We start from the raw sequence: 21,023 nt of genomic DNA on the forward strand, positions 1-21,023 counted from the left end.
GTATGAATACCACCATCTAATATATACCTCTTATCATCATGTGGTGATAATGCTAACTTGTTTACCTTCACAGAATAAAGTTCATGCTTTTTACTTCTAATTAGATTCATTGTTATATATTGCTCCCTTTTATTAAATAAACAGTCTTTATAATCCTCAAATGATATTCTGTTCTTAACAACACATTGCTTAATGCCTTTGGCTTTCTTTTCATCTTTATTCTCAACTTTCAAGGCATACATTTTTGCTCTTAATCCTACAAATTCAGTCATTATCTTACCATTATTCTCATCTTTCCCAAAACTTTATTAATTCTTTGTATACCATAAACATTGATACATCAGACTATAAAGAGGACAAAGTAATTAATCATCCCTTTCATATCATAAATGTAAGAATCGGTGTCTGGATATAACAGTTTTATATGATCACCACATTTCAGTTTCGTAACATAATGGAAATCAAACATCAAAGTTTTAGATAGATCTAATAAACCTATTTATGTGGGAATGAGCATATCAAATTTTATTTTCATTTTATTCATATGAATGGCAGAAAGATTTTTAGCAAATATAGTTCTATCTTTGAAATTAGGTTTAGCAATCAATTTCTCAACCTTATCTGCATTACAACATAACCTGATAGCAACTGGCTTTCTAATATTTTCCATTGTCTTTCCAAATACAGAGTTATTCATCAGTTTATAAAAATCCTTTTCAAAATCGTTTTTAGCATTTGTTCTCATCTTTGTATTCTGGTCTATAAATTTATTCAGACAATCTGATTGTTTAAATTCAAAAACTCTATGTATCTTTCTAAGCTTCAATCTCATCTGCAGACACTGTTTTAGATTTCTGTAATGGATTACGTACTTTTCTTTATCATAAAGTGTTTTTATTAACTTTGATTGATTCGATCCATCTGGCACTCTGTTCTCTGGAGCTAAAGGTAGATCAGAATGATAATCATGTAATTCTTTGGGATATTTTAGATCAACTTCTAAAATGTAACCAGTCTGAGTCATCTGGTATCTGTGTTACATCTATATTTGTATCAGACCATTTAAATTCTCCATATGGCAAATATTGACTCATGGCCCATCCGTATAAGTTATTAGCATCTAAATACATTAAATAATTTGATTCTTTCATTTCATCATAATTTTTCATACACTAAAGCAAATAATAAGTATATCTGTTACAGCATTGAGATATTCCGCCTTCAATTCCTTTCCCAAGCATTAAAATCTTATCATAATCAGTTAATAAATCTAATTTAACTTGTTGTTTTTAACATAGTATCCCACGATAATCCAGGTGCTGTGTAATACCAAGCTGGGTCCAATTTATATGTTTTAATGCACACATCTCTGAAATTCTCAAATATATCAGCCAATATTATAATATCAGTTTTCACAGAGATCAGATTTCTAATGTTAAATTCTTCCCATACTTCTTTTGTGTGATTGTATTCCTCATCTAATATTTCAGTTTCGTTCAAATTCACTATAAAATACCTGTTTTGGTGGTAATTGCGTTTCACTGCTTTTTAATTCGTCATCCATATAATCTGTTTCGTTGCAGACACACTAAGGTGACATATATCAACACTTGGCAACTTATTGACTATTTATTCAGTTGGGACGCCTTTTACATTACGCGTTTCGGGCATTGGCCCCTCTTCAGCCAACTAGACATAAAAAATAAAACATGAGAAAATTTGTACAAAAATACGCGAGTAGATAAACTGTTTTTTTAAAAAAATTTTTTTAAAAACATACCATAAAACACAAACCACTATTGTACAGATGTCGTACAGGATGGACAATTTCATATTTCATATACAACTTGGAGAACAAACAAGGTCGACGATAATCATTGGAGAACAAACAGGGTCGTAGATAACAGCTTGACTACTGGGCTTTTAAATATGGCTTTCTTATAATTTACACAAAATTCAAATAAATAGATTGACAATTACAACATATCTTAACAATATTTGTTTTTACCTGTGGTTGATATTCGCATATTACACCGAAATTCATTCGATATTAGTTGTCGCCCTTTCTTTCCGAACAAAATTTCACAAAGTCATCTTAGCAATATTATCCAAACTGCCAATTTACATAGAACATACTTAAAGCAATTACATTAATTGTACAAACTAGTAATTATTATTTGTATTACTTACAATTCATAAAGACATACGATTTAAGTTGTAGCTTTTGGTTAAACCGCTCCTGTGTGCAATTCCCGTAACTACGCTATTTGGCAAACTAATTTACATATTTACTTGAGCTGATTTTTTGAACCGATTTCTGTATATAATAGAAGTTGGTATATAAACATGAATTATTATATTAAACTTAACATGACTTATTACTTTACCTATAATTATCTATTCATAAACGTTAAACTTAGATGATTTTCTTCGTAATTACGACCAATCAGCTTCAACTTAGTTACAATATTTTCATCCAGTTTTCGTTAATTTTGATGCTTAAATTTTTATTTATACAATTATTATTTTTGTTTTTTATAATCTCGACACTCTCTTTGAATTTTCTGTTGTATGTTTTCTTCTCTTTGTGTAGAATCTGTGTATTAGCTTTATCTATATTGCAGTTGTTTAGTACACAATGATCATGGAATACAGAGTTTAATCGGTGGTACTTTAAATCAGACATATGTTCTTTTACTCTCAGTTTAAGTTTTCGTTTTGTTTCTCCTATATAAAAGCTGGTGTTTTTACAGGTACATGGTATTTTATATACTATATTTTTCGTCTCTTCTTTATCTATTTTTTGTTTTTTAATACACTGTTTTGCCTTTAATCTAGAGAATAGATTTTCATACTTGGGAGCAAGTTTCATATTATTTTTCTTCATTTCCGTATCTATCTGCTCATACATATTTTTTATATATGGGAAACCTACATATTTAGGTTTTGTTTTTCCATCGATTATCTTGGTTTTTGTATCGTTTATTCTGTCCATATAATCATAGGGATAAACATCCTTTCTGATAACAAAAGCTAATTTGTCTTCAGGAAGATATTTCATTGTATTTCTAAATTGTTCTTTTTGAAGTTTACTAGATAATTTGTCTAAGCTACTTGCCATAAATTTAAGAGTCAACAAGTCTTATTTTTTTGCTTCCAACTTTTTTTTACTGAATAAAATATATCTTTCTTCATTATTTGGAATTAGATTAATTTTTTTGTTATCATATCCAAGTTCTTTTATGAACAAATGTGCATCGTATCCACTTAGGTTGTGAATAAATACTGGAGTAAATGATGGATTCTTATAATTTAAATTACAGCTTTTGTGTGCAGGACCTCTAAAGATCATGATCACTTAATTGGAAAATATAACTTTCTTTTCATTTCTTTCAATAATCTTATTACATATATTGCTGTTTTCAAATATTTTTTGCTCACCAGGTGTTAATTAATGGATCCATGGTCTTAACGTTTTTATAAATTTTCTCTATTTCTTCAGCCTCTTTCTTTATCATCTGCACAAATTCCTTTGGAGTGTTCGGTCCTCTATAAACAACAGGTGGTTTGTATTCACCATGAGCATATTTTACATAAAAACAGAAAGTCATGGGTTCGTGTTTCTGATAGGCCATTGTATAAGATTTTTCGGGATCTGGCTGACACACACACATTTTTCTTGTTAAGCATTCAAAATCTGCATAGATGACAAATGGGACTTTTAAAGAGCGATTAATTTCCTCCAAAAGGCATTTCAATTTTCACAGGCTTATTTGTTTTGCAATAATTTTCATGACTTTTCAATTTCCCTTCTGAATAAAAGTGCATTAAACATCTATCATGTAGATAAATCTTATGTCCAAATGAAGTAAGCTGGCTTCCAATTAACCGAGATAAATTCTTTATCAAGCAATAATGTGATTTCTCTCCTTTAACATAGAACAAATTAACAAGCTTATCTAACTTCTTTTCAGTTATTCTTAATGGAAAAATGTCTAAATCATTTTCTTTAAAATATGCATTAAAAGTTCTCATAACTATATACAGTAGAGCGTCAATTTTCCGAATCAATTGGGGACTGGGGTTGTTCGTATAACTGATATTTCGGATAACCGATTTATGTACGAAAAAATAGTTTAACGTATCTGATGTTGAAATTTTTCTCCGTTGCGTGTCGCTTCGCATTGAATTTTCGTCGATGTTAAGCCTAACGAAGACTATTGTATCGTAAAAAATTATTTTTTTATTTTGTACAAAATAAATATATTGAAAAATATAAAAACAATAAAAAATTATACTTCAGATGTTAACTTAGTTTCAAAAACGTAAAATATTTGAGTAGCCCAAGACATAGACAAAGATTGAAGCGCCACAGCACTGGTGAAAATTTAAATTTGCCGACTGGAATTCTTTCGGTGATTGACTTTTGGAAAATAGACGCTCTACTGTACATTAACAGATATTAAAAAATTTAAAAAGAAAAACAACATATCACATATAGCAATGGTAAACTTAATTCCATTAAAATCTAACTCTTGCTCCTCTTTCTGCATTTTTATCAATTGAATGTAATAAGCTAACACAGACCATTTAAAAACATTCCTCATCTTCATTCTTAATGTTTAAAACAGCTGTTTTATTTTTGATTTCTTTAGGTAAATGTATATAGGATGCTCCTCTTAATTGAACATACTTATTAGTTCTCAACTGTAAATTAATTATTTGAGTTAAGGTCCAACCTTTTGTTTCAAGATCATCCATTTCTTTTAATAACTTTTCAATAACTTCATCGTAATATTCGTCTACACTATCTGATTCAATATTACTTTATGTTTTGTCTTGAAGGAAAACTGTTGATATTCCTCGTCTTTTACATTCACAGAATAGTTAAAAGATAAAAACTTGAAAATTAACTTTAAATATTTCTTGTATTTTGTTCACAACCAACTCTCTTACATCTAGAAAATTAATAGGTTTGATATGACCATGAATGTTATTTATCCAAAAATGTTTTTAATCCGCTTTCAAAGGCTGTTTCAACTTCTTGAATACCTTCATTTAATGCTTCCATATGTTCTCTCTTTTCAACGTGGAGGTTCTTTTTGGACAGCTTAAAATGTGAGATATAATATATTCCACAAATTTGTTTTTCTCTAATTTTTGATTTAAAAAAAATACTCTTATGAAATCAAACATCTATTGAATACCTTGATCCCCATGTTGAATAATAAAACGGATCAAGTCTGCTTTCTTCAGTCTCGAATAACTTTTAAGATCATCATCTTTATAGAATTGTCTCAACTGTTTAACAGTATGTGATTGTAGTTTTCGCACCATTTAATAAGAAAAGAATATTGAATAAATTTTTAACTTTCAAACATGCCTTACAAATATAACTATATCCATTGGTAAAGCTTTTATTTTTGTGAAATTTGTCTAAAGATTTTTCTTCCTTGCATTTACAACACTTTTTTTAATTTTATTTAATTGCTTTCTGTGAATATCAGTTTTCATATGCTTCTCTAAGTTTGATTTAAAAATTTTTTTACCACATTCACATTCTATTGTGTCTTTGGTTTTATCATAATAATTTTAAAGTATTTGCTTGCACAACCTTTACACCACTGACAATGATTATCTTTGCTATATTCACGGATGATGATATTAATATTACAATGTTTGCACTGCTTCATTTATTAAGGAAAATTTTTTATTCAATATCTTATCAATCCAACTGTTAAATGGATAGTGTATCCTGATTCATTTAACAAGATAATTAAAAAGAAAGGAAATACAGTAAATATCTTTTCTATCTTATAAACTTCATCCTTTTTATCATATTTTACTAACTCATTTTCATAAAAAGTTCCTTTTATTTCTTTTAAGTCCTTAATTTTATAAGTTATTGGATATGTTTTAAATATCTTTTCTGTAAAGTTAGGTAGATATCCTTTTCTAAATGGTTGTTTATATATATTGATATTCTAACCTTATCACCAACTGCATATGATATCCTTAACTCTGAATAGATTATTGTATACTTTTTGCTGATTTTCTTCCTTACTAACCTCTAATGGTGTCATTTTTATCAATTTATGATATGAATTATTGTAATTTTTAACTAATTTGTCTAATACATCTATCCATTTCATAGTATTATTAGTGTTAAAATACTTCCACATCTTTGTCTTTAAAGTCCTATTGAATCTTTCTACAATTGAACATTTTATCTCTGTTTTCAGTTGCAAACCAATGAATATTTTTATCTTTAGGCAAATTTTGAGTTTATTTATTAATAAATTCAGTTCCCTTATCAGTTTGAAGTTTCTTTGGTTTTCTTTCTTTGAATATCTGTATAAATGCTTTAGATATTTCATCTCCAGTTTTTCTTCTAATTGGAATTGCCCATGCATATTTACTAAATATCTATTACTGTTAATATATAATTTGTACAGTAGAACCTCAAAAACTCGGCCTAATGTGGACCGAAGGGTGGCCGAGTTTGTGAAAATGCTGGGTTATCGGGAATGGAATTAAAAAAATAAGTACAAGTGTTTCCTCAGAAAATACTGTACTGTACTTGTATTTATTGTTTACTTGAGAATATAACAGAGAATAAACTGCCCAAATACCCTTAAACAAAGGAAAAGTACATCCTTTATGAAGGCATAGAGCCTTTACTACATGAAAATGAAAATTAATGAATACACTGTGTACAGTAATTTACCTGNCCTTAAACAAAGGAAAAGTACGTCCTTTATGAAGGCATAGAGCCTTTACTACATGAAAATGAAAATTAATGAGTACACTGTGTACAGTAATTTACCTGATAAGACAGACCTCAGAAAAATACTTTATGAGAGCTTTTATACTTTTATAAAGCTGTCTATAATGAAAATTAATTAACTAAGGATTTTTTTGCCCTGTCAGGGTGTGGCCGAGTTATCGAGAGCCGAGTTTTCGAGGTTCTACTGTATTATCATTATATCTTTTAAACTTTTGCATATCAATTAAGTCTGCTTGCCATTGATCATCAATGTGAGAAACACAAATTTTCTTATAATTGGTTTATGTTTAGTATATTTGTCCTGTTGATGTAAAATTCTGTAATATCTTTTCTAGGTAAACCAGTCTTTCTTTGTAATTCACTTATTCTACAGTAACCATTTTCAGGATCGTAACAAACATCTGTGATTGAACTCATAAACTGCCTTTTTAGTACCACAAACAGCACACATTCCTTTTGCTATAGGTTTATTATTTTTTGTTGTTGTTTCTATAATAATATTTGTGTTTTTTTTTTATACTTTAAACAATAGATGCTATTTATATGGGAAGAAATTCCTAAGTCAAATTTTCTTTTTGTTGCTATAATTGGTTTAACAATTCCTCAATCTATTCTATTCTAAGTGAAGAGTTTTCAATATCATCTAATTCATTTAACATAATTTTATCACAGATTTCATTTCTAGTTTTTGTATCTCTATTTTTCAAATAATGAATATCATGTCTATAAGCAGTTTTGTCTACTTTGTTTATTGGTTTACTCCATGACTTCTAAGATAAATCTGGATTTAATCTAGTTTTTCCCCATAATAGTTGAGTTCCCAGACCTGTAAATGAATGGCCAGGTAAATGCATTTGTTGGGAGACTATAAATGACTTACACATCTAAGATTAACGATAACAAAAAGAGAGCTTTATTTTCACATCTGATCAGTTCAAAGGCAACAGAGCAAGTGATCACCAGATGGACATGTGTTTACACAAAGGTCATGAGTTATGTCATCCCTCTGACACCTGACCAAGGGTACACTCACTTTCGGTGATTAATTACAGGGTGGGACAAGTTCCATGAAACTTGTTACAAAACAATACTACAAATCCCCCGTTTTTGGGCAAGTTTCCTGGTTTACATTTAATTTAATTTAATACAATATTCATTTCACATTGATTCTGTCTAAACAGATTTTTAATTTAAGTGCGTTTAATGGTTTTGTCAAAAAATCTGCCGACATTTCTTCCATCGGGATGTATTTAATAACAACATTACCTGATTTAACGTTTTCATGTACATATGATATTTTTCTTACTACGTGTTTCGTTTTGTAGTTAGGACTTTCGTTGTTGATTAGACTTATCGCAGCTTGATTATCGCTATAAATCGTAGTTGTTTTATTAGAATCTCTCCCCTAATTCATTTAGGATCATTTTTAACCATGTTGATTCTTTCGTAGCCTCGGTTAATGCTGTCAATTCACTTTCACGTGTCGATAACGCCATTTGGTTCTGCTTCTTGCATTTCCATGATACGAGATTCTGTCTGAGTTGAAAAAGGTATCCACTATTCGAACGTTAACCTACATTCCCATCTTTCCAATTAGCATCCGCGTATCCGATTAAGTTGTTGTCTTGGTCGCGTTTGTATATGATTCCCTTACTTTGGGTTCCTTTTAAGTATCGTATCAGTCGTTTCGCTGCTTGGATATGCATTTCCTTCGGATTTTGTGTGTACTATGACAGTTCGCTGATTGGCTGGCACAAATCGGGTCTCGTTGTTAAACTGATATACATCTCACTTCCCAAAATTTCTTGGAAAAGTTTCTTATTTCCGCATGGTGATCCTTCGCTGTCATCTAATTTTTGGTTAGGATCCATTGGCGTGTTTACTGGTTTACAATCCTCCATTTTAAATTTTTGGAGTATCTCTTTTATTTGTCTCTGTTGCATCAGTTTTATCCCATCTTCAAATTTCATTATTTCGATAACTCAAATGCATTTAGGGTCTTCCAGGTTAACTAAGTTGAAATATTCCGCGATTTTTGCTATAGCTTCGTGTTCGATTCGCTCATTCGAAGATATTGTTATCATATCATCAACGTGTAATCCTAAGTATAGAATGTTTTCGTCTTGTTGGCATTTAAATGCGCATGGATCAGCTTTTAATTGTTCGAAACCGTTTTGACACAGGTGATCGGTAATCGTCTTAAACCATGCTCTTCCAGCCTGTTTTAAGCCGTAAATAGAGCGATTTAGTTTGCATATTTTTGATTCGTCTCCTCCTTTAATGAATCCCATCGGTTGTTCCATATATATGCATTCGTCTAAATTGCTGTGTAGGTAGGCTGTTTTAACGTCATGTTGGCTTATTTTCCAATTCTTTTGTGTTGCAATTAGTAATAAGATTCTTAGCGTTTCCAATTTCATCACAGGTGAAAATGTTTCCTTGTTTTTAATTTGAAATTAATTCCGTACTTTTGGGAACATCCCAGGGCTACTAGTCGGGCCTTTTTTGTATTTATAGATCCGTCCGGATTCTTTTTGTTTTTGTATACCCATTTTGATTTTATAACATTAGCATTTGGTTCTCGGTCTACTAGGTCCCATACTCGGTGTCCCATCAGTGATTGATATTCATCTTTCATAGCTTTCCACCACGATTTATGTTCTCGACAAGTGATTGCTTCTTTGAAGGTAGCTGGCGTGAAATCTTGTGTCATGTTTACTGCATCCGTATCATCCCACTCTTCTGTATCGGAAAAATTTGTCATAGTTGGGTCCGATTTCTTGTTGGATTTGCTCCCTGATTCTTTGTGATCTTCTAGGTATTTGAACTTGAGTGTCCTCGCTTTGGGTAAGGTTGGGTTCTTGATTTGTGTCAATTTCGTCATTGGGTCTATCCTCGTTCCTTATTCTTTCCGCATCTACGGATGTGGGATCATTGTTTTCGTTCATATTGCCTAAATCCATTTCTATCCAGGAATTTGGTTTTCTTTCTCTATTAGTTTCCCCGTCTGACTTGTCTAACAATTCACTTCCTAATCGATATTCCATAAACTTAATGTCCCTGGTTTCCTCCACCTTATTTGTTTCTGGGTCGTATATCCGGTAGGCTCTTCTGGTTCTTGAGTATCCAATAAATGTAACTGGTCTTGATTTTGGCTCAAGTTTGTTTCGTTTTACCTTTGGAATCCACGCGTGCGCTAGGCATCCAAAAATTCATAAATGTGATGCTGAAGGTTTATTTTTAGAGAATAATTCCTCGGGAGATGCCTTTTTCTCTAGCTTTGCAGGTGTGCAGTTCTTGAGATATCTCACTGTTCGTGCGGCTTCAGCCCAGAAGATTTTGGGTAGTTGGCTTTCTATGAGTAAGGCTCTTGTCCCTTCGAGAATTGTCCTGTTGACCCTTTCAGCTATCCCGTTGCTTTGCGGCGAGTATACTGTCGTTAATTGATGTTGTATTCCATGTTTGTTACATATATGGTTGAAATCTCGGTTTATGAATTCAGTTCCGTTGTCCGTTCTGATGCGCTTTATCTTGTTGTTTGTTTTGTTTTGCATCGTTTTTATGAAGAATTCTAGCATATCTGCTGTCTCATCCTTTGAAGTTAGGAAATTGTAAATATTTTTCGGCTATAGTCATCCACGATTGTCATCATGTATCTGTCACCGGTGAGGCATCGGTCCTACGAGAACTATGTGAAGTAGTTCCAGAGGGTGTTTCGTCTTATTATTTTTAGTTTCTTTGAAGGGTTTTCTAGTATGCTTTGCCTGTATGCATACTTTTCATTGAGCCATTTTTGTTTCCTTGTAGTTGAGCCCTCTAAGCAAGTTTTGATTTTTCATTATGTTGAGGTATGTTTCATTTACATGTCCCAGTCTTTTATGCCATTGAAATTTTTCGTTCCTTTCGAGTTCATCAGTGATAACCTGTTTAGCGGAATTTTGTTCATCAGTCTCTAGAATAAAAAAGCCATTTTTTCGTGTTGCTTTGGCTATTTGTTTGTTGTTCTTGGAAATGATTTTTCCTCCTGTTTTATCAAGAATGATTGTGTAGTCATCCTCAACCAATTTGTTTACCGAGAGGAGGTGCCCATCCAGCTTTGGAACATATAGGACGTCTTTTAGTATTATGGGCATATTGTCTTCCATCACCGTTCCTTTTCCATTGGCATATATGTGGTCTTTACTGACCAGCAACAAAGAGCAACTGAACTAAGGGAAAGAATTGTAATTAATTACCATCCGTTTCTAAATAAAATTATTAAGTAAGTTGCCAGAAATAGGAATCCAAAAATAATTTATAGATGTAATCCTACAGTGTATAAGCTTCTAAGAAATGATAAGAAAAGATATGAACGTAATAGCATGACAGGAGTGTACTCGATACCTATGAAGGACCATAGATTTAACTCCGACTTAGTATATATAGGAGCAACTATGCGGAACCTGAAGAAAAGGATTGATGAGCACAAATACTCAGTAAATAGGAGCCTTGATAGCACGGTCCTCACAGTGTTTGCAAAGCAACAAGGAATTGAAGTATACTGGGATCAGGCCGCAATTATTAAACCTACAAGATCAATACAAGCGGTGAAACACCTGGAAAAAGTTGAAATACACAAAGCGCATACGACCGCGCAGTGAATCAACTACAGAGATGCCGAAAGTTTATCAACAGCCTGGAAGTCCTTTTATGATAGCATAGATTAACTATTGCAACCGCATAGGCGGCGTTATTATTTATTTTTATAATATTAATTGATATATAATATTATTTTTAATTACTTAGGTTTAATCTATACATTTTATAAGTACACGCATGCGCTTTAGTGTTAATTTGTAAATAAGCGATGTGAAATTTTTTGTATTTTTTCGAATACTTTGTTCGTTGTATAGTTCGAATTTTGAACTGATGATGATCGATTAAAACGATCGAAAACGTTTTTCAACGCATTAAAAGTGTGCTGGAATAGAGAAAGGTATTTGTTTATTTGTACTTACTTTAGCTAAGCAGAACAGAGCACTATGAAAGAAGGACAAAAAAACAATTATTAGGTAAAGCAAAATATGAAAAAGTCAGAGTTTCATAAGCCAGTTACACAGAAATTAGATGTTCCTATACAAGATGTTAGACAAGATTTAAAAGCTATTGAAGATGCTATTCGTAATATAACAATTCCTTCTACCATTGATTTCCCTCAATTTCCTGAAGTCGAATCCACACCAAAAAAGAAGTACAGATATACTGCTGAAAACTTAGATGAAGGATTAGATGTTTCGTATTTAGAGGAAAATAGCTTTATTCTTCCATCTTAATTAGTTAATAAACCCGATGACATAGAAGAACAAAATCATTAGGTTCGTTAAAAGGAAAAGTAAACAGAAAATTAAAGAAAAGCATATGAAGAGGAGTTAAATTTAATTCCTTCCGATCAATTTTATTTAAACTTTATAGAGAAATGGAAGTTTTAAAGTCTGCTTTGCAATCATTTAAAATTAGTGGAGAAGGATTAGTTAGTGAATTAGAAAAATTAACTGATAAGCTGTTAGGTGGAGATAAAAAAGTATATAATAAAATTGTTGAAATTCTAGATCTATTATTCCTTTTAATAGTATTCCTTTTAATAATAAAGGAATATAAAGAAAACTGCACCATGGATATATACATATCTATTACTTATATCTAGATCTATTATTAAATTTGGGTGAAAGATTATTATTCAAAATTTTTAACTAAATAAATGAGTAATTATATAAAGATCAGTGTTTATCTCAGCTCATCTCAAAAAAATAAATTGAAATCAGCTTTTACAAATAGATAAATCTAAACCTCCTAATCATGATATGTAAACTCAAATAAAATATTAATGAAGGAAAGAGAATAAAAATAAGTATTTGTACATTGTAGAAAGAAATAAAGGTAAATCTCCCATTGAAGTCTTATACTCATTTACACAAGAACCGAGCGAGTTTAATGAGAATTTTGTTTTATATAAATGAAACTAATAGTCTTAGATTCGAAAAATGCTGATAAATCAGAAGACTACAATCGAGTTTAAAAATCCAATACCCGTAAATAATTCAAAATTAGCACTGAAATCAATGTCTATGTGGGTTTCTTGGCATAATATCAATGAAAAATTTAATAATAATCTTTAGATATTTTGATAAAACAAAGTGGAATGATGTAACGATAGAAAATGGAAATTACACTCTTCAAGATCTAAGTGACTCGTACAACATGTAATTTATATAAAACGGAATAATCAACAGTGTTATAGGGTGGTCGACTGTATTAGGTTTCGAACCAAAGATATATGAAGATGAAGAAGAACAAAGGAAAATATATAGCAAATACTTCAAAAGGAAATTGATGATATTCATATTCATTGCGATGTAATCAGTGAAGTAGAGTACAACGATTTCACGAGTGATATTCTTCTACACTGTCTCATCTACCTGGAAGTTTGATAAAAATTGAAGAGATTAATCCCATATTTGCAGACATTAATAGAAATCATTATATTTATAGAATTCGAATGTGGATAACTGATCAGGATGATAATTTAATTGATCTTAATAAACAGAGTTGTTTTTTGTTTAATTTTAGACTAAATAAATGAATTATAATAAACATAGACTGTTAGTTCGAAATAAAAAACATTATGGTGGAAATATATTTATCGATGCAATTAAAACGGCTGGTAAGAAGTTATTAAACCAAGCAAAATCTGTGGTAAAAAATAAACTAGAGAGTATTTTATCTAAAAAACTTCCAACTGTAGAAAACAGAGTAAGAAATATTATAACTAAGCAAAGTTTATATGGAACAGGATTCAAGAAATTTTTATTCTAATAAATGGAAAAGATTTGGGATTTAACTCTTCCTAATTATTACAACAATGAAATCGAAAGTTTTGATTACAAACAGCATAGAGAAGATAAAGTTACTGTCGATGAAAAGGAATCAGCGAAATATGAATTTAATATTAAAGATGTAAATGATATGATTTTTTATTCCAGTGGTTATATCTGTCCAGAACTGAAAATTATGAAACAGGATGGTTCTTCGATTGGAAGTGATAATGTAACCTTGGTAAATACTGGAAATTTATTCTCAAGATCTGAATTACACATTGGTAAGACACTAATTGAAGAAATTGAAGCAACCAATATGCTATTTTTCATAGACAGCTCAGAATAACCAGATAAGCAAATTTTAATATTTGATGGACCCAATGATCAATCTCTTGGAACTGGAGAAAAAATGGAGACCTTTTTAAAAGGATTAAAGAAACATGTAAATTATAACGAAGGATTTACAGAAAGATGGATATTAACCAAAAACAGTAACAAGATCAAACTGTGGATACCAGTTAAACAGATGTTTGGATTTTTCAACAACTTTAGGAAAATAATATCAAACATTGATGTAAGATTTGTATTCTGGAGAAATTCGAATAATGATATGATCCATACTGACGTTGATAATCCGAATTATAAAGTTATAATATCTGATATTTCACTTTGGTTACCACATATTAAACTATATCCAGAACCACAAGTTAATTTTAATAGTGTATCTCTAAATCCCTCATTAGATATAGAAATTAATTGGTGTTCTGTTAGATTAATTAAAAGTAACGTTCAAAATGGTTCTAGCGGTACAATAATTGTAAATACAACGAATGAAATCAGAAATATTTTTGTAATCCCACAATATATAGAGAAAGAAAATAATCAGAACCAGAATAATATGATATTTGATAACTTAGATATGATAAGATGTTGGTTAAGAATTAATAATGATAAATATCCAACAGAAGATTATAATGTTAGTTTTAAACCTGGAGAATTAGATTATTAGAGATGATATTCAGATTTCTTAGCGGCGGGATTAAATACTAATAATACAGAGTCTGGTTGTTTAGTAAGTTATACAAACTATGGGAGACTGTATCCTATAATTCATTTCGATGTTTCTAATCATCCCTCTTATAATAATGTTGAATTCTTTTGGCAACTGAGAGAAGCATCATATAGATTTTATTTTGTTTTAGCCAAAAGAAGAGAAGGATTTATGAATATGTACAACAAGACTTGAAATCATTAAAATTTTAAAGCAAATGGCTTGTATCTTTTTGGTCAATATTTCGACCAAGTAAAAGAAGGTCCTCCAGGTAATGGTTTTAAATTAACGTATAATGGAAATTATGATATGCAAAATAAGATCTTAAAATGTAGCGAACATCCAATAGAAGAAAATGATGCCGCAACCAAGGTATATATAGATAATTTTGCTAAAGATAAATTTAAAATAATCAGTGAATTAAATAAAGATTTTCAAGCTTTTGCTAAATAAAATGCTAATAAATTGAAAATATTAGAAGATGATCACATAACTGATAAAACTAATTCATAAAAAAATATTAATGATTTAAATTTAAATGTTAATAATTTCATAACAGAAACGGGATAAAAACTTCAGAAATTAGATAGTAAACGTCTGAAATTACATAATGGTGCTTTCAACGCAAAAAACAAAAGAATTGGTCCAACGGAAGACAAAAATGTTGTGAATAAATGATATTTAGAGAAGAATGCAATTGTTTTATAGGATGATGCGTTTGATGCTAATAATTACAGAATAATAAACGTTTCACAACCTACTTCAAAATTTGAAGTTGCTAATAAATATTACATTGATACTAAAATAATGAAGTGTCCTTTACAAGTATTATTGAATTTCAATTTATACTAGAGAAAGGAAAGACTTATCGTTTAAATTTTTCTTGCGAGGAATATCTGTTGCCAGCAAATGGACATATTAGAAAAGTATTTTATCATACAAGCAATAAGGACTTAAGCATAGTTTTGGCAATATTTATAGATATAATCAGAGGCGATATAGTACGAATGAAAGGAGAAGAGCATGTAGAATATAAATATGACATTCCTTTTAAAGCTGGTGATGAATTTTCAATAAGTTCTATTGTCAATTATCCATATGATGGCGAGAACATTCTTGAAAATGAAGTTCGTACTGTATATGTATTTCTAGCATATGATATATAGTTTATTTTATTTTTGGTCATTGTTTTTACTATATTAGTTCTATCTACCTACCAAATTAGAGAAAAAGTATTATTTCAATATTTATAAATTATATTGAATAAATTTCCTCCTATATAAATGGAGACTCTGAATAAACTAAATGCTATTGGTAAACTTCAAAATACTTAAATACAAAAAATTAAATGAGTTAGAAATTGATTACAAATATCCAATCCATAAAGTCAAATCGATCAACCCTTTACGGTGATAAAACAATAGTAGTGTTAGATGATTTTCAAGTTCTCCTGCCAGATCGATTTGATAAAAATTTGACTGATGAAGATATTAAAGAACTAAACAAACTAAGAGATTTAAGATTTGTGTATAGAGGTACGAGAGAATGCGGCAACACAAATAAAGCACACATTGTTGAGTTTGTCAGTAACTAGTCATAGGCACGCTAAAATTCTCACTTCATAGTAGATTTTCTGATTTTTGAGGCTTGATAAATTTATAGGCAAGTGAATGAGGTGGGCGAGATTACATAATTATGAAATTTTCCAATTTTGGGTCATTCTCATTCTAGTGAGCCAGAATTGGCATTTTCCCACTACTGATTACAAAGTATCTATAGGAAAATATCTACAGGAAAATTTGGATGGTTTGTGAATAGATTATTATTAATATAAAAGATGTCATGAATTCATAAAACACTGAAGACAAAATTTAAGAGGACTGTCACAAAGAACTCTAAATAGAAATATGAATGAGAAAAATCAGTACAAGAAATCTGCATTAATTCTCCCTCTGATAGTTCAAATTTTGAAGTGAAAACTCTGTCTAAACTGTGTTACACATGTTAATCAAGAACTCCTCTAAATGGATCAATATGACTTTGCTTTTATAGTAATACATTTTCAGGTGTCACCTTACCTATGGACTATCCTTTTTACTCTTATCTCATAAAATACGGCTGGGCTACAGGTTTAGCAGATTGAGATATTTGTAGGGCTCTAGGCACTACTACATTGGAAAACTTACTATTTTTTTGGCCACTTTAAAAATAAAGCAGAATTCCTCAAAATGTAGCAGAAATTATTATTTATTTTACCTTCTGTTAGTCGCATGGGTCTGACAGACCCGACGCGATTTTTAGTCAAAATTTTTTACTATTAAATATTTTTTGAAAAATTTGAAAAAAATTAATATTCCTCAAACTTTTTAATTAGATTAACATGCTGTTAAAATTTTTTGCATAGCAACGCTCATTTTTTAGAAAAAAAATGCTTTACGAGTCGCATGGGTATGACAGACCCATGCGACTCACGGAGGGGGTAAAAAAACGTCAATTAATTTGTCGCCGTTGCCGATAGCGAGTGTCGCAATAACTTTATCGCGCTGAAGTTGTCGCGCGGTGTCTATTATACTTTATAATATCGTTATTTATTTATATATTTATATTTTTGTTTTTTTTTTTTTAATAATATTGTTTTCAAAATTAATGTCTAATTAACTTTTAATCATTTTAATTATTATTCTATTTTTATCATATAATTTTTATATATTACTTATGATGATTCTTCGTATATTAGACGATGCAAGTTGGCATTTTTTTACATTTACTAACCAATGGGAAACTTGTGAAAACAGTCTAGCTATAAATTGCCGGGAAATATCTCCCCCCTTTCGGCAATGATCTTGGAAATCAAATGTAAACAATCGCTATAAATTCGCTTGTTTTATTCGCGTTTTGAGCTATAAATTGTTAATTAAATATTGTTTCACAATGTATATACGAGTAAGCATGTTCTCAAAACTGTCTAGCAATAAATATTCCCGGGAAACTCCAACTCTCTATAGTAAGTCTATGGAAGATGTTATTGCTGTTAATTGGCTTTAAAATTTTTGTTTCTACGCCTATTACACTCTAATTGGTAATTTATATTATGACTGATTTAAGTTCAACGAATGAGAGGTTTCTTCAGAACCATCTGGTCTGGATTTTCCCGCGAAGAACCAATCAACGTGATTAAAGTCAGAATGTAAGCAAACCTTACAAATAGCTATCTTCTTCATTTTAGAGCCGTAATTCTGGTAATTTTACTCCTGAATGTTCCTGACAAAACAAACATTTGTTTAAATAACGTCAATTAAAATGAAAAGTAGCGAAATTAGAGCTGAAAACGATGAAAATGGCGATTAACTAACTTTTATTTACATTCTGACATTGATTTAAGTGAAAGGCTAATTCTTATCGCAGTCAATTTCCCACAAGACAATTCTGAGAAGATGCTTACTCGATCAAACGAAATAAAAGAACTACATGTTAGCTAATTAGCCCCTAAACATTATGAGAGCTAATTAGATATAAAGTGAAAAATTACAACTATGCGACAATCATATCGCATAGCTATCATTATTGTAAAATCAAATAATCTAAATTAATCTGATAAAAATACTTTAAATTGTTATCTGCAATTATTATCTATTTATTTTCCATCGCTAAACAACAAAACAAAACTAAAACAAGAACGTAAACTACATTTTAAGTAATTATAAATGAAATCGCTGCGTTTAATCGCGTTACGACTTTGTTGTCGCGCAATACGCAACGCGCGACAGAAAAAAACAAAAATAAATTATGACAATACAAATTGTGAAAATTACAAAATTTTTGATAATTGCATTTTTATAACATTCAGGTATTGACATGGATGTATTTTTTAAGTATTATTTTGTAAAAATTTTATATTATGAAGAAAACAAATTTCAGAATTGAGAGCATGTCGTAAATTGCCGAATTTTTGATGGTCCACCCATTATTTTTTCGATCGCTTCTTTTCATGCACAGAAAACATTTATAACTAAACTATAAGCAAATAATTTTGATGGATTCTATAATATTTTGAACGATGTCAATTTTTGAAAATAGGTGATCGAGTTAAGCCTAACACACGACTATATCAGATAAAAAATTAAAAATAAAATTTATGTCTAAAAATCATACGAAACTATCTATTAAATCATAAAGACAACATTCTTATGAGTAAAATGAAGTAAAATCTTTGTCAATTAGTCGATTTACAACTCAGAAAAGAAGTGTTGAAAATAGAGTCATAAAACAATTAACGTTTATTGACTTTCGCGGTAGGGGGTAACGCGGGGTCGGTTGACAAATTTTCTCGCAGTAGTGCAAAAGTTCTACTCACTTCGCTTGAAAGTGTCATATTTCTTCCCCACTTACAAACAAACCCGATGGCAATCGGTGAAACAGGAGATAAATTACAGCGAGTTGAAATTTGATATGTTTATTTTTTTGCGTTTTTCGTATCGAATTACATAAAAATAAATATTAATAAATTCATTTTGTCAATACGCAAGTAATTTATATCACTAGATAGAAAACAAAGCGCAGAATCCAACTAAGAAACTGTAGTTTCTTTACGCGATAGATAAAATTGAATTATTTCATATTAAAAACACTGGGTCTGTAAGACCCATGCGACTCAAGTAAGGGCCCCATTCCTAGCGACTTACGGAGGGTTATAAATCGCAATTTAGCGTAATAACCAACACTTGGTACAACATTCATTATGTTGTACCAAGTGTTGGTTATTACACTAAATTGCAATTTAAAAAATAAATATAAAGATACAACATGGTTTCAAAATATGGAACGTATTATTTTTATAAAACCCATCTGGCAATCTGTGAGGATCTCTCTGGACACATTTCGCTTACCTGCAGTTTATACATATTATTAATTAACAAAATTAGCATTCTGTATATGTCCGTTTGCTCAAAAATTATATCAGTTACATGTAATTGGCATATTGTACAGAAAATGTAAATCTCAGATAATTCAAAACCCAATAATTCAACAGTGATTATTTCCTCCCTTGAATTTTGAACTAATGAGGATTTCCTGTATTTTCCAATAGAAATTAAACACTAAACATTATTTAGTGTTTTCATTATTGTAGTTTTATTTAAACTTTATTTCACAGTAGGCAGAGAAGAGAGACCATGATAAATTAACATTTCAGCCAGATGAACATATCTTTAGCATTGTCAGACAGCTTAAAAGTTAAGTTTTAGATTTAGCAAAAAATCTGCTAAATTGGCTTGCTTATCCAGCTGTATTAAGGCTGTTTGATCAGGGATTTGTGGAACTTAGGTTGGTTGGCACCTGCTTTGACTAGTTCAACTTGAGAACAATGTTGAAATACAAAAAATTTTGTTTGACTTTAGGAGAAAAATATATATTATACAGGTTGTTTGCCAGGATTAATAATTTAGTTTAACTTAGAGAGATTAGAAAAAGAGGATTCAAGGTTAGAGATTTTACTCACAAGTGATAGAAAGGCAGACTCAAACTTAGTCAAGATAGTTTATATTGCAAGAACTAATAATGTCCCACACACATGTATGTGTTAATTTGTCACTGAATTTATAGTTAGACAAATTTATATTTTGTTTTCAAAGATAAATTATCACATGTTCATTGCTCCTGATATATTATTACTTTGTAACAAAATATTTTATATAATGTTTTGATATAACCTTTAAATTGCACATAATCATGAAATAAGTTTTTAGTACTTGGTGGTCATGGATTTAACATCTGTGAATATTGTAAAATTTACATAATTTATTTTGAAATAATAATTACAAAATCTATATATGTTTTATTAGAATATTTTAGCAAATTAATCTTAAACATACACTGATCTGTTTAAAAATTTTACTTTTTATAAAGCTATTAATGAAAAGTTTGAAGTATAAGAATTACGAAAGTGGACTTTAAAATTTTAAATATTTACAAATCAGTCTGAATTTTCATAAGTTTTCTTAGTAACAAACTTATTTTTATAATAAAAATTTTTAAACTATGACAAAGAAAAAGTTCATAAGCAGAAAATTATTCTAATTTTAACGAATTTTTAATAATTGTAAAAAAACTTATAAAAGTTTTAATTCATTACCTTTATATATATACGTTATTTAAAATCGTGCTTTTTCTTTAAGCTTCTATCAATTTGGAAAGTTATATTCAAGTAAATAGTTTCGTAAGACCTAGAAAACTCAAAAATTATACTTATTGCTCTTTATATCAATATATAAAATGGTAAATAATAAAATATGTTGCAATTTTTTAGATTTTTTGACAAACACTTGAAAATTAA

The 21,023-nt window shown here is 30.0% G+C and overlaps 2 protein-coding genes across 5 annotated transcripts; both read right to left on the bottom strand.

Moving 5' to 3' along the window:
• Positions 1 to 275: 275 nt before the first annotated feature.
• On the bottom strand, positions 276 to 2,345 carry LOC111623205. 4 transcript variants are annotated; one of them, XM_023365704.1, is made up of 2 exons: positions 2,191 to 2,345; positions 276 to 2,113 (listed from the first exon to the last, which is right to left on the bottom strand). In XM_023365704.1, the coding sequence occupies exon 2, from the start codon at positions 1,022 to 1,024 to the stop codon at positions 500 to 502; it is 525 nt and encodes a 174-aa protein (XP_023221472.1). In that variant the 5' UTR covers positions 1,025 to 2,113; positions 2,191 to 2,345; the 3' UTR covers positions 276 to 499. The 4 variants fall into 4 exon arrangements, with proteins under 4 accessions (XP_023221472.1, XP_023221474.1, XP_023221473.1 ...); XM_023365706.1 differs by having other exon boundaries at positions 276 to 1,920; positions 2,009 to 2,345; XM_023365705.1 differs by having other exon boundaries at positions 276 to 1,937; positions 2,009 to 2,345.
• A 1,284-nt stretch (positions 2,346 to 3,629) lies between these two features.
• LOC111623229 lies at positions 3,630 to 5,844 on the bottom strand. The gene is made up of 3 exons (XM_023365725.1): positions 4,599 to 5,844; positions 4,534 to 4,538; positions 3,630 to 4,095 (listed from the first exon to the last, which is right to left on the bottom strand). Exons 1-3 carry the CDS (start codon positions 4,759 to 4,761, stop codon positions 3,733 to 3,735), a joined length of 531 nt encoding a protein of 176 aa, XP_023221493.1. The 5' UTR covers positions 4,762 to 5,844; the 3' UTR covers positions 3,630 to 3,732.
• Positions 5,845 to 21,023: the final 15,179 nt, after the last annotated feature.

The sequence above is a fragment of the Centruroides sculpturatus genome, unplaced genomic scaffold (assembly GCF_000671375.1).
Source record: "Centruroides sculpturatus isolate CEXI.00-Female unplaced genomic scaffold, Cexi_2.0 scaffold8, whole genome shotgun sequence".
Lineage (NCBI taxonomy): Eukaryota > Metazoa > Arthropoda > Arachnida > Scorpiones > Buthidae > Centruroides > Centruroides sculpturatus.

Coding starts and splice junctions, on each gene's coding strand:
- LOC111623205 (XM_023365704.1), bottom strand. CDS start 1,024: ATGACTCAGACTGGTTACATTTTAGAAGTTGATCTAAAATATCCCAAA.
- LOC111623229 (XM_023365725.1), bottom strand. CDS start 4,761: ATGGATGATCTTGAAACAAAAGGTTGGACCTTAACTCAAATAATTAAT.